The sequence below is a fragment of the Ranitomeya variabilis genome, chromosome 8 (genome assembly GCF_051348905.1).
Source record: "Ranitomeya variabilis isolate aRanVar5 chromosome 8, aRanVar5.hap1, whole genome shotgun sequence".
Classification (NCBI taxonomy): domain Eukaryota; kingdom Metazoa; phylum Chordata; class Amphibia; order Anura; family Dendrobatidae; genus Ranitomeya; species Ranitomeya variabilis.
In genome coordinates, this window is record NC_135239.1 from 221,681,181 (window position 1) to 221,694,586 (window position 13,406).

Sequence of the window (13,406 nt, forward strand, 5' to 3'; positions counted from 1 at the left end):
TCTTTCCCGTCGCTGTACTATCGTGACCCAGACCCGTCATCTTTCCCATCACTGCACTATCGTGACCCAGACCCATAATCTTCCCAGTCACTGGACTATCGTGACCCAGCCTTGTCACCTTCCCCGTCACTATACTATCGTGACCCAGACCCGTCATCTTCCCCGTCAGTGTACTATCGTGACACAACCCATCACCTGCCTCGTGACCTTTCCAGTCACCTTCCCCGTCACTGTCCAATCGTGACACAGACCCATCATCTTCCCCATCAGTGTATTATCGAGACACATGTCATTTTTCCCTATCACTGTACTGTCGTGACACAGACCCGTCATCTTCCTTGCCACTGTACTATCGTGACACAGACCCGTCATTTTCTTTGTCACTGTACTATCGTGACACAGACCCGTCATCTACCTTGCCACTGTACTGGATTTCTCAATACATGGCTCAGTAATGTCATAATCGAGGTGATGAAGTACTTCTGAGCGCTCATCTCTGTACAGGGGGCGCCGCGTATAATTTGCAGCGTCAGTCCTGTGACCGCAGCCCCCCAGACCCGCACTTACTGATCCGGGCTTCTAGACTCTCCTCCTCCATACTCAGCTACGTCAAGAGCACTCGGACACTTCCGCCAGGAGTGAAACATGAGGACGTCACCTCCGCCAGGAAAGACACACGATCATATGACTTCCGCCAGAAGATGGGCATACTGTCACGTGACTTCCTCCAGGAGCGAGACGCGCGTCAAGACTGCGTACATACAGCCACACGAGCTGTTGCGGTGCTCAAGTAGTTAATGCGTGAGGCACGTGATGGGCGTGTCTTTCCCTGAATAGTATCTCTGGGTCACGTGTTCGGTGGGTCCGTCACCTAAGAAAATTAGAGTAGCATTGTGGGAGATGTACGTCCTCCTCTCCTAGTCCAACCCCACCTGATGCAGGCGCTTCCACATGTCTGCACGTCTCAATTGGTGGCCACAAATCCGGATAGAAAAGTAAAGATGTCATCCTTACAGGCAGCGGAGACACGTATCTGCGCGTTTCATCCGCAGGGTCTTAGTCATTACAGGTAGCGGAGACACATCTGTGCGTTTCATCCGCAGGGTCTTAGTCGTTACAGGTAGCGGAGACACGTATCTGCGCGTTTCATCCGCAGGGTCTTAGTCGTTACAGGTAGCGGAGACACGTATCTGCGCGTTTCATCCGCAGGGTCTTAGTCGTTACAGGCAGCGGTCACGCACATCTGTGCGTTTCATCCGCAGGGTCTTAGTCGTTACAGGTAGCGGAGACACATCTGTGCGTTTCATCCGCAGGGTCTTAGTCATTACAGGTAGCGGAGACACATCTGTGCGTTTCATCCGCAGGGTCTTAGTCATTACAGGTAGCGGAGACACATCTGTGCGTTTCATCCGCAGGGTCTTAGTCGTTACAGGTAGCGGAGACACATCTGTGCGTTTCATCCGCAGGGTCTTAGTCATTACAGGTAGCGGAGACACATCTGTGCGTTTCATCCGCAGGGTCTTAGTCATTACAGGTAGCGGAGACACATCTGTGCGTTTCATCCGCAGGGTCTTAGTCATTACAGGTAGCGGAGACACATCTGTGCGTTTCATCCGCAGGGTCTTAGTCATTACAGGTAGCGGAGACACGTATCTGCGCGTTTCCTCCGCAGGGTCTTAGTCATTACAGGTAGCGGAGACACGTATCTGCGCGTTTCATCCGCAGGGTCTTAGTCATTACAGGTAGCGGAGACACGTATCTGCGCGTTTCATCCGCAGGGTCTTAGTCGTTACAGGTAGCGGAGACACATCTGTGCGTTTCATCCGCAGGGTCTTAGTCATTACAGGTAGCGGAGACACATCTGTGCGTTTCATCCGCAGGGTCTTAGTCATTACAGGTAGCGGAGACACATCTGTGCGTTTCATCCGCAGGGTCTTAGTCATTACAGGTAGCGGAGACACATCTGTGCGTTTCATCCGCAGGGTCTTAGTCATTACAGGTAGCGGAGACACATCTGCGCGTTTCCTCCGCAGGGTCTTAGTCATTACAGGTAGCGGAGACACGTATCTGCGCGTTTCATCCGCAGGGTCTTAGTCATTACAGGTAGCGGAGACACGTATCTGCGCGTTTCATCCGCAGGGTCTTAGTCATTACAGGTAGCGGAGATACGTATCTGCGCGTTTCATCCGCAGGGTCTTAGTCGTTACAGGTAGCGGAGACACATCTGCGCGTTTCATCCGCAGGGTCTTCGTCGTTACAGGTAGCGGAGACACATCTGCGCGTTTCATCCGCAGGGTCTTAGTCGTTACAGGTAGCGGAGACACATCTGTGCGTTTCATCCGCAGGGTCTTAGTCATTACAGGTAGCGGAGACACATCTGTGCGTTTCATCCGCAGGGTCTTAGTCATTACAGGTAGCGGAGACACATCTGTGCGTTTCATCCGCAGGGTCTTAGTCATTACAGGTAGCGGAGACACATCTGCGCGTTTCCTCCGCAGGGTCTTAGTCATTACAGGTAGCGGAGACACGTATCTGCGCGTTTCATCCGCAGGGTCTTAGTCATTACAGGTAGCGGAGACACGTATCTGCGCGTTTCATCCGCAGGGTCTTAGTCGTTACAGGCAGCGGAGACACGTATCTGCGCGTTTCCTCCGCAGGGTCTTAGTCATTACAGGTAGCGGAGACACGTATCTGCGCGTTTCATCCGCAGGGTCTTAGTCATTACAGGTAGCGGAGACACGTATCTGCGCGTTTCATCCGCAGGGTCGTAGTCGTTACAGGCAGCGGAGACACATCTGCGCGTTTCCTCCGCAGGGTCTTAGTCATTACAGGTAGCGGAGATACGTATCTGCGCGTTTCATCCGCAGGGTCTTAGTCGTTACAGGTAGCGGAGACACATCTGCGCGTTTCATCCGCAGGGTCTTAGTCATTACAGGTAGCGGAGACACATCTGCGCGTTTCCTCCGCAGGGTCTTAGTCATTACAGGTAGCGGAGACACGTATCTGCGCGTTTCATCCGCAGGGTCTTAGTCATTACAGGTAGCGGAGACACGTATCTGCGCGTTTCATCCGCAGGGTCTTAGTCATTACAGGCAGCGGAGACACGTATCTGCGCGTTTCATCCGCAGGGTCTTAGTCATTACAGGTAGCGGAGACATGTATCTGCGCGTTTCATCCGCAGGGTCTTAGTCATTACAGGTAGCGGAGACACATCTGCGCGTTTCATCCGCAGGGTCTTAGTCCTTACAGGTAGCGGAGACACGTATCTGCGCATTTCATCCGCAGGGTCTTAGTCGTTACAGGCAGCGGAGACACATCTGCGCGTTTCATCCGCAGGGTCTTAGTCATTACAGGTAGCGGAGACACATCTGCGCGTTTCATCCGCAGGGTCTTAGTCATTACAGGTAGCGGTGACACATCTGTTCGTTTCATCCACAGGGTCTTAGTCGTTACAGGTAGCGGAGACACATCTGCGCGTTTCATCCGCAGGGTCTTAGGCGTTACAGGCAGTTCTGACACACATCTGCGCGTTTCATCCGCAGGGTCTTAGTCGTTACAGGCAGCGGTGACACATCTGTGCATTTCATCCACAGGGTCTTAGTAGTTACAGGCAGCGGTCACACACATCTGCGCGTTTCATCCGCAGGGTCTTAGTCGTTACAGGCAGCGGTCACACACATCTGCGCGTTTCATCCGCAGGGTCTTAGTCGTTACAGGCAGCGGTGACACATCTGTGCATTTCATCCACAGGGTCTTAGTAGTTACAGGCAGCGGTCACACACATCTGCGCGTTTCATCCGCAGGGTCTTAGTCGTTACAGGCAGCGGTCACACACATCTGCGCGTTTCATCCGCAGGGTCTTAGTCGTTACAGGCAGCGGTGACACATCTGTGCATTTCATCCACAGGGTCTTAGTAGTTACAGGCAGCGGTGACACATCTGCGTGTTTCATCCACACACAGGGTCTTAGTCGTTACAGGCAGAGGTGACATATCTGCGCCTTTCATCCGCAGGGTCTTCGTCCTTACAGGCAGTGGTGACACATATCTGCGTGTTTCATCCGCAGGGTCTTAGTCGTTACAGGCAGCGGTCACACACATCTACGCTTTTCATCCGCAGGGTCTTAGTCGTTACAGGCAGCGGTCACACACATCTGCGCGTTTCATCCGCAGGGTCTTAGTCGTTACAGGCAGCGGTCACACACATCTGCGCGTTTCATCCGCATGGTCTTAGTCGTTACAGGCAGCGGTCACACACATCTGCGCGTTTCATCCGCAGGGTCTTAGTCGTTACAGGCAGTTCTGACACACATCTGCGCGTTTCATCCGCAGGATCTTAGTCGTTACAGGCAGCGGTGACACATCTGCGCGTTTCATCCACAGGGTCTTAGTAGTTACAGGCAGCGGTGACACATCTGTGCATTTCATCCACAGGGTCTTAGTAGTTACAGGCAGCGGTGACACATCTGCGCGTTTCATCCACACACAGGGTCTTAGTCGTTACAGGCAGAGGTGACATATCTGCGCCTTTCATCCGCAGGGTCTTCGTCCTTACAGGCAGTGGTGACACATATCTGCGTGTTTCATCCGCAGGGTCTTAGTCGTTACAGGCAGCGGTCACACACATCTACGCGTTTCATCCGCATGGTCTTAGTCGTTACAGGCAGCGGTCACACACATCTGCGCGTTTCATCCGCAGGGTCTTAGTCGTTACAGGCAGCGGTCACACACATCTGCGCGTTTCATCCGCATGGTCTTAGTCGTTACAGGCAGCGGTCACACACATCTGCGCGTTTCATCCGCAGGGTCTTAGTCGTTACAGGCAGTTCTGACACACATCTGCGCGTTTCATCCGCAGGGTCTTAGTCGTTACAGGCAGCGGTCACACACATCTGCGCGTTTCATCCGCAGGGTCTTAGTCGTTACAGGCAGCGGTGACACATCTGTGCATTTCATCCACAGGGTCTTAGTAGTTACAGGCAGCGGTCACACACATCTGCGCGTTTCATCCGCAGGGTCTTAGTCGTTACAGGCAGAGGTGACATATCTGCGCCTTTCATCCGCAGGGTCTGAGGCTACTTTCACACTAGCGTTTTTCTGCGGACGTCGAAAAGCGTCGTTTTGGACAAAAAACGGATCCTGCAAAATCTCCCGCAGGATGCGTTTTTTCCCATAGACTTGTATTGGCGACGCATCGCGACGGATTGTCACGCGTTGTGTACGTTTTGCGACGGATGCGACGGAACTTGGCGATCCGTCGTCAGGAAAAAAAGTTGATTGTAACATTTTTTATCTGCGTCTGGAAAACGTGTCGCGACGCATCCTGCGGCAAGCGTCGTTGGCTAGAATGGAAGCCTATGAGCGCAGGATGCGTCGGGACACGTCGTTTGACGGAATGCAGCGCTGCAATACGTTTTTTTACACTGATCATGCTCAGAAGCAGGATTTTGTTGCCAATTCACCAGACAACCCCAAATCTATATAAACTTGACCCCAGGGGCTTCAACCACAAATGTGCCAGCAAGAATACAGAAGACAGCATCTGCCCAGCCTGCCAGCATCTGCCCAGCCAGCGTCCAGAGGCCTGCCAGCATCTGCCCAGCCTGCCAGCGTCCAGAGGCCTGCCTGCTACAGAACCTGAAGCAAAATGTTTCCAGCCAGTGTGAGTATTTACTGCCATTTTTGCGTGCGTCTGTGTGCATGTGTGTGTGCGTGTGCATGTGTGTCTGTATATGACGTACTGAATACAGCCAGAGCTATACCGGAATACAGCCAGAGGCCTGCCAGCGTCCTGCACCAGCCATCGTCCTACCAGAGTCCAGCTCCAGCGTGAGGCCTGCCATTGTGAACCCAGTCAGCGTCCAGCTTCAGCCTAATTCCAGCCTTTTTTGCGGTCGTCTGTGGGTGCATGTGTGTGTGTGCGTGTCTGTGTGCGTCTTGTGTTTTTGTCCTGCTGTGTGTTTTTGTGTGTGTGCATCTGTGTGTGTTTGCGTATGGCTGTGTGCTTTTGTGTATGTGCATGCGTTATGCCTGCACCTGTGTACTTGCGTGCATGTGTCAGTGTGATTGCGTGTGCATGCGTCCGGGCACGTGCATGTTTTTTTAATAACTGTGATGTATTTACCAAGTTGAGTGGTCTGTGCAGCATGTGGTTTCAGTGTGTGAGCATGTGTGAGCATGTGTATTGCGTGTTTTTTGTTTTTTCGCTTCAAATTTATGTTGGGTTTGATTGCTGAAAACCTTTCCAGTTGATGTACTTGTATTTAAAATAAAGAGCATTTTAGCTCCTATTGTGATGTTAAATAAAAAAAATTATAATTAAAAAATAATTAATAAAAAGTTTATTAAAAATGTCCGTAGTATTATTTCACAAAGGTAAAAAGTGGTGTATGCACAAATGGCCACACATGAAAAACTGTGTTGGGTCTGTTTTTTTTTGTTAAGATTAAAGGTCTTTTTTTTTTTTATAAGGGAAATAAAATTTGGTAAAGTTATTTTATAATGGATCTTTTAAAATCACATATGTGATCAATACATTTTGAAATGGTGTATAGGCCTTTCAATTATACAAGAGGGTTATTTTTTGTGGGGGTAGGGGTAAATGGTTTTACAGCTTGCACATACTATTGCAGTAGGGAATCCAGCTGAAAGACTGGTGTGACTTTGGTTATTTTTTGGGGTGGTTTATCTCAAAACTTTCGCTGCCGGCCTGCATGAACATTGCTCTGATAATGTCATCTTGGTGGTTATTAAATCTTTTACCAGTGTGGGGGGTTGTTTCTAACTATATAAACTTGTCATACTTGCAGAGCCACAAGGGACCACTGCCGCATTCCAGACGCCGCCCGGGCTAGGACCCAGGGACCACTGCCGCTTTGCTGATGTAAGTATTTAAGACCCTACATCTTCAATTTCAATGTGTATAGTAGATTACAAGGGTGTTTTTACTTGCAGAGCCACAAGGGACCACAGCCGGCAGACCGTCAAAAAATATCACCGTCTTCTTCTGAGAGCCCTTCTCCACCGTGACAGCGAGTTGCGGTAATTTTCAATTTTTACTGTTTTTGGTGCTATACTTAAAATGTCGTTAAATCACTGAATGCATTAATTATGTTTTCACAGGAAGCTGAAGCAGCTGAGGGACTCTCAGAAGGAGACGAGAGGGGTGGAGAAAGACAAGGAGCGGGCGCACAGAGTGTAAGTTTTGCCGAAACAGCTTCACACATCACCGAACACCCAACACATACAAAACACTTCATCATACATCACAGTAAACATACAACATATGGCTACCTAACATAATTTTTTTTTTTGTTTTCCAGTCTGCTGCACATCAAGATCCTCCCAGCCACTCCCGGAGCCGACGTAATCGTGGCCGCGGTCGCCAAGCGGTGAGTTTTCTTTTTTTTTTTTCCTCTATTGATAATTATATGTTTCTGTGTATTAATGTTTTTTTTTCCACAATATCAACAGCGTGCTCCCGACTCGGACAGGGATGACATAATCGGGATAGATGTTGACCGTCTGATCGAGGAGGTACGCGAGCAGGAGCCGCTCTGGCATATGGGTGACCGCAGGCATGCAGATACGTTTGTGACCCGTCGGCTCTGGGAGGAAGTATGCTGGAACGTTTTGACGAGGTGGGAGGACCTCGATCCAAGGCAGCAGACTCAAGAATGTAAGTATTCACTTTTCAGTTATGTTTTGAACTTTAATGGAATGTATTTTAATTAACACTTGCTTTTATTCTTGTCTTTACAGGTGAAAGGCTTAGGAAGCGGTGGCGGTCACTCAGGGATCGCTTCAAGAGGGAATTTAACGAGGAGATGCAGGCCCCGAGTGGCTCAGCATGAAGAAGGACTCCATATAAATATGGCCGGGCCCTGTCCTTCCTTCGTGAAAGTATGCTGCAAAGAGTGTAAGTATTCAACAGCCCATTGAATGACCAATTGTACCTAACTTGTTTGGTTTCAGTCAGGGCTTTTCCCCTATCAATATATTAATTTTTTTTTTTTAATCTATTTCACAGCACCTTGTCCAGCCATCGGGCGCCTGCATCTACCTTGGCCCCCTTTGGAACGATCTCTCAGGAGTCCGCCACCGAGGGCCACGTCGGTAGACCCCACCCCTCTGACCCCTTGTCTGGCCCTTCCGGTACCTCTGCCCCATCCACTTCCGCCGCCGCCAGCAGTGAAGCAGCATCACAGCCCTCGTTACTTGAATCTGCTGGTCAAGACGTAGCGTTCCCTTTACCCCACCCTTCTGATCCTGCCACCTCTAGACCACCAATAGGTTTGTGGCGGCAGCGACAGAGGGGTCAGGAAAGGAGCTATGCTCCTGAGCTCTTGCATCTGAATGCATCCTTCCAAAGCTCTTTCAAAATTTTGGGAGAGCAAGTGACTGCTGGGTTCAACATGGTGCAAGCACGCATCAGTGAAAACTGCAGTCGCTTGGATAGGATGCATTCAGATGCAAGTCAAGCTCCAAGCAACCTTTTTTTCCAATCAAGGCTCAGGAGCATGGAAAAGCTTTCTCTTGACCAGCAGATGCAGGTAATGCACGACTGTCATGCTGCTCTACTGCGGGTCATGTCCCAAGGCCAAACTCCCACACCTCCCCACACAGCCACTACAACTTTCCCACCCCAGGCACAATACCCACCACAGGCCCAATACCAAACAACACAGTCCCAATTCCCACCCCAGTCCCAATACCAAACACAGTCCCAATACCGAACCCAGTCCCAATACCCAACCCAGTCCCAATTCCCATCCCGTCCCCAAATCCCAGTGCCTTCCCCAATGTTTTCTTCCTTGTCAAGCTTTCCTTCCCCATTTAGTATACCACCCACCCCAAAACCACCCTCCCCTGCTCAGCTTCCTGTTTTTTCCCCTCCTTCCACAACACCCCGACCCAGTAGGCTTTCCCCAACTATCGACGTGGTCCAACCTTCAAGCCCCTCCGCTAATATCTCCACCCAACACTATACTGATTTGTAATGTATGTGTGACACTGTAAAATGTTGTATTTTTATTAAAAAAAAGTTTACCAAAGAAAATATGAGAAGCAAAAAATAGATGGGTACCAAAAATACGGTTTACCAACCGACAAACAAAAAAAATGACAAAAAATTACGTGTTATCCCCCCAAAAAATGCTTTACAAACCAAGCTTTTGCAAAGAAAAGGTTTATAACCTAAAAAAAAGGTTGACACAAAATTTATTTGTATTAAAAAAAGGTTTACAATGATTTTAAATTGTTATATGTTAAATAAAATTGTGTTTGGTTTGACAACAATTGTTTGTGAACTGCCTTCATTTAATATGATAATGAATGTAAAATAAAAACACATCACACGTTAGAAAGGTATAACATTTGCTTTATAACCCAAAATATACCAAAGTTTTTAAAACTAATTATTACGTTGGGGTCAATAAAAAAACTTTGTACACACACAAACATTAATCACCAATAAATGAAATAAAATTTCACACAATGTTCTCTTGCCATGCCACCCTGCCCACAGGTGAAACAAAATACTCAGCAAAGTTGTCCCTCATTCTGGAAACAGAACCGGCAGAACGTACAGAACTGCTGTGGTAATCCCACAGGGTGGTCTCCAAGTCCTCATCTTCCACGGAAACAGGCTCCTTGGAAAGTACAAAGTTATGTAGGACCACGCAGGCCTTCACAACCTCACCCACTGTTCGTATGTGCAGTGTTATGGCGGTGAGCAGCACGCGCCACTTTGCAGTTAGAATGCCAAATGCACACTCCACCACTCTTCTAGCTCTTGTTAAGCGGTAATTGAACACTTTTTTGGTTCCGGTCAAGTCTCTGCTTGAATACGGTTTGAGGAGATGTGAGGACAACTGAAAGGCCTCATCACCCACACAGACATACGGCATCGCTGGTCCAGTTGTTCCCGGGAGTGGTCTGGCTGGTGGGAAATCATACATATCTCCATACAAACAACGGCCCATTGGTGAAGTTTTGAAGACTTGGGAGTCGTTGGACCGGCCATAGGCTCCAATGGCCACAGCCAGAAATTTGCAGTTGGCATCTGCAATGGCCATGAGTATGATAGAAAAGTACTTCTTAGGGTATGTGTCCACATTCAGGATTGCATCAGGATTTGGTCAGGATTTTTCATCAGTATTTGTAAGCCAAAACCAGGAGTGGGTGATAAATGCAAAAGTGGTGCATATGTTTCTGTTATACTTTTCCTCTAATTGTTCCACTCCTGGTTTTGGCTTACAAATACTGATGAAAAATCCTGACCAAATCCTGATGCAATCCTGAACGTGGACACATACCCTTAGGGTATGTTTCCACGGTACGTAAACGCTGCTTGTTTGACGCTGCAGCGTCAAACAAGCAGCGTCCAGATGTTCCAGCATAGTGGAGGGGATTTTATGAAATCCCGTCTCCACTATGCGTGGAAACCCGCACGCGGAGGCCCTGCGACTACGGACATGCTGCGCGTCTTTTCAGAACGCAGCATGTCCGTACACCTTGCGGGGACGCAGCGTCCCCGCAAGGCATATCACAGGGCCCTATGGCGAGGGGTGCGATGATCCCGGATGTGTACTGTACACATCCGGCACCATCGCGTCCCAGAAAGGGGGCGGGGCTAGCGCCGAGCGGCTTCGCCGCTGCGGCGATCCCGCCGGCGAAACGGACCGTGGAAACATACCCTTATAGTTGTAGTACTCAGAGCCTGTTCCTGCCGGTTTTGCTATACGGATGTGTTTCCCATCTACTGCACCCAAGCAATTTGGGAAATGGCACACTTTCTCAAACAGTTCTGCACTCTGCAGCCAGATGTCCCTTGTTGGTTGTGGAATGTACTCCGTGTGCAAGGTATCCCATATAGCCAGGCAGGTAACTTTTACAATTCCGGAAATGGTGGATATTCCCAGGCGGAACTGGTAGTGTAGTGATGTTAGGGATTCTCCTGTAGCCAAGAAGCTGTGAGAAAAAAAAAAAAAAATTTAAGTAAAAATTGCTAGACACCAACATAACATTTTTCAACAATTTACACAATTTTTTTTGTTATTAAAGTTTCAAAAAATGCCACCGTGTATTTTTTGGGCTGTTGTAGTGCACATTAAAAACTGCATTTTTACATCTCTGCATTCCTATTGCGGCAGGTGTTTTAAAAATTGGGAAGGGCCACAAACCATAAAAATATTAACATGCTATAGAAAATGCTACGCATTGTTTCAGCGCAGTATTTTGTGGAGCATGGTCACTGCTGATGTGGTTTTCCATAGGTTGAAATATGTTTACATGGCAATAAATATGAACAATGATGTAAAAAAAAAAAAACTTTAATAAAATTTAATTACCGCAGGGTCACCATCAGCCGCTCCGCCGGTGAAATGGAAAACCTCATGCGTGTGTCCTGCCTTTGAATGACATCCACCACTTTTTCCAGCAACAAATCAAAGTGCTCCTGCCTCATCCGAAGATAATTAAAAAATTTCTCCGGGTTCTGCCGCAACTCCATGTACAGAGTGGAATAGACGCCCCGGGTCATCCGCAGTGCATTAATGGGATGAATCCATAGTCTGCGACGTCGAGGGTGAAGCATCCTTCGTCTTTCTGCTGCCGCCTCCTGCTCCCGAACCATGATATCCAGCCGATTGGTCTCAAAAATCACATCGGTAACCACGTTCGCAATGCTCACAAGCACTCCCTCCATCTCTGCCACTTTCTCTAAACCCTTTCAAAGATGGGCTGTAAAAACAGTCTGTATATAGTTTTCCCTATTTTCCAGTAGCCAATCACATAAAAGGAGACTCCCACTTTTAGGCATGGAAAACGGATCCGTCAAAAAAATGGATGAAACGGATGGAAAAAACAGATGCAACGCTAGCAAATCGACGATGGATCCGTCAAAATGCTGTATGCGTTGCATCCATTTTTTACTATTTTTGACGCATCCGTTTTTTCCACAACACGACGCATTTCGACGTCTGCATAAAAACGCTAGTGTGAAAGTAGCCTTAGTCGTTACAGGTAGGGTTGAGCGACTTTCATTTTTTTAAGATCGAGTCTGGTTTTGTGAAACCCGATTTAGTCCAGAGTCGAGTCGAGTGAAGTCGGCCGATTATCGCTAAAAGTCGGGGATCGACCGAAACACGAAACCCAATGCAAGTCAATGGGGAAGCATAGCCGGCAGTGAGTGGAGGCCAGGAAAACACCTACAGTGCACATTTTACTGCCAAAAACATCCATTCTTGTTTTCTGAAGCTTGTCAATCTTAATTAACTTTATAATAATAGTTGGGCACTGGAAATTGGGGGTCATTTGGCAAAAGTTGTGGGGGTAGGGCTGGTTCAAGGTTTTAGTGGGCCCAGGAAACATGGACTACGTCATGGCGGTGGAGCAGGGAGAGGTAAGTATTTCAACGTTGCAAGTGCTGTGATCCTGAGCAAGCAGGGGGGGCCCACTCGTTCGCATTGGCACTGGCACAGGGCCCCTCAAAGTACGGCGGTGTGTTTGCATGGCGGGGGCGCCTCCCACCAGCAGCGACACTTTTGCGTACTCTGAGTGGCCCTGTGCCAGTGACGTCGCCAACGAGTATGCCCCCCCACCTGATGAAGGAACCTGCACTTTCATCTGCACCTTCCTCTTTGTCCCTGTGTAAGGTGGTATAACATGCGGGAAGGGGAACCTTACTTTCAGCAGGGACAGATTCTGGCTGTGTAGAGTACAAGGGGAATGTAGTGGTTTAGGTCAATGTACCAGCAGACTCATCTAGCAGTGGCTGGGCAATGGGCAGGATGATGAGGAAACAGATATAGGGCCAAAGAATAAAGTAGGCTAAATGCAGATCAAAATTGGTAACAGGACTAAACAGGCGGCATTGCTTTGTTCAGTGGAGTAGCAAACCCAAGAGCAGCAGACACTGTTTCAAGGGCCTAACCACACTAGTAGGCCAAATGCAGTTTAATATCTGATAGTATAGGCCGAAAGCCAGAATGTGGAAGCTCAGCTTTGTTCAGTTGAGGACAACACCAGGGAGGGGCAGACACTGTTAGTAGGCCCTAACCACCATTTTGTTTTTTAAAAAAACACTTAATGAGAGCCAGAAGGTTGAAGCTCAGCTTTATTCAGTTGAGGGCAACACCAGGGAGGGGCAGACACCGTTAGTAGGCCCTAAACACCATTTTGTTTTTTAAAAAACACTTAATGAGAGCCAGAAGGTTGAAGCTCAGCTTTATTCAGTTGAGGGCAACACCAGGCAGGGGCAGACACCGTTAGTAGGCCGGAACCACCATTTTGTTTTTTAAAAAACACTTAATGAGAGCCAGAAGGTTGAAGCTCAGCTTTATTCAGTTGAGGGCAACACCAGGCAGGGGCAGACACCGTTAGTAGGCCGGAACCAGCAATGTGTTT

General features: G+C 48.6%; 2 protein-coding genes across 8 annotated transcripts in view; one reads left to right on the forward strand and one right to left on the reverse strand.

The window, feature by feature from the left end:
* Positions 1-763, reverse strand: part of GGA1 (golgi associated, gamma adaptin ear containing, ARF binding protein 1) — a 174,871-nt gene extending 174,108 nt beyond the window's left edge. For 2 of the 3 annotated variants that reach the window (XM_077277312.1, XM_077277311.1), the window contains exon 1: positions 568-763. In XM_077277312.1, the coding sequence (XP_077133427.1) occupies positions 568-647 (80 nt within the window). In that variant the 5' untranslated portion in view covers positions 648-763. The remainder of the gene's footprint in view (positions 1-567) is intronic. The other variant, XM_077277313.1, reaches the window with a different exon arrangement.
* A 4,767-nt stretch (positions 764-5,530) lies between these two features.
* LOC143788919 (uncharacterized) lies at positions 5,531-9,214 on the forward strand. Of its 5 annotated transcripts, XM_077278880.1 has the most exons (8): positions 5,531-5,661; positions 6,809-6,882; positions 6,954-7,040; positions 7,126-7,196; positions 7,322-7,390; positions 7,473-7,677; positions 7,761-7,917; positions 8,029-9,214. In XM_077278880.1, the coding sequence occupies exons 7-8, from the start codon at positions 7,904-7,906 to the stop codon at positions 8,996-8,998; spliced, it is 984 nt and encodes a 327-aa protein (XP_077134995.1). In that variant the 5' UTR covers positions 5,531-5,661; positions 6,809-6,882; positions 6,954-7,040; positions 7,126-7,196; positions 7,322-7,390; positions 7,473-7,677; positions 7,761-7,903; the 3' UTR covers positions 8,999-9,214. The 5 variants fall into 5 exon arrangements, 4 of the variants coding, with proteins under 4 accessions (XP_077134995.1, XP_077134996.1, XP_077134992.1 ...); XR_013218752.1 differs by having other exon boundaries at positions 6,954-7,196; XM_077278881.1 differs by having other exon boundaries at positions 6,954-7,196; positions 7,761-9,214.
* Positions 9,215-13,406: the final 4,192 nt, after the last annotated feature.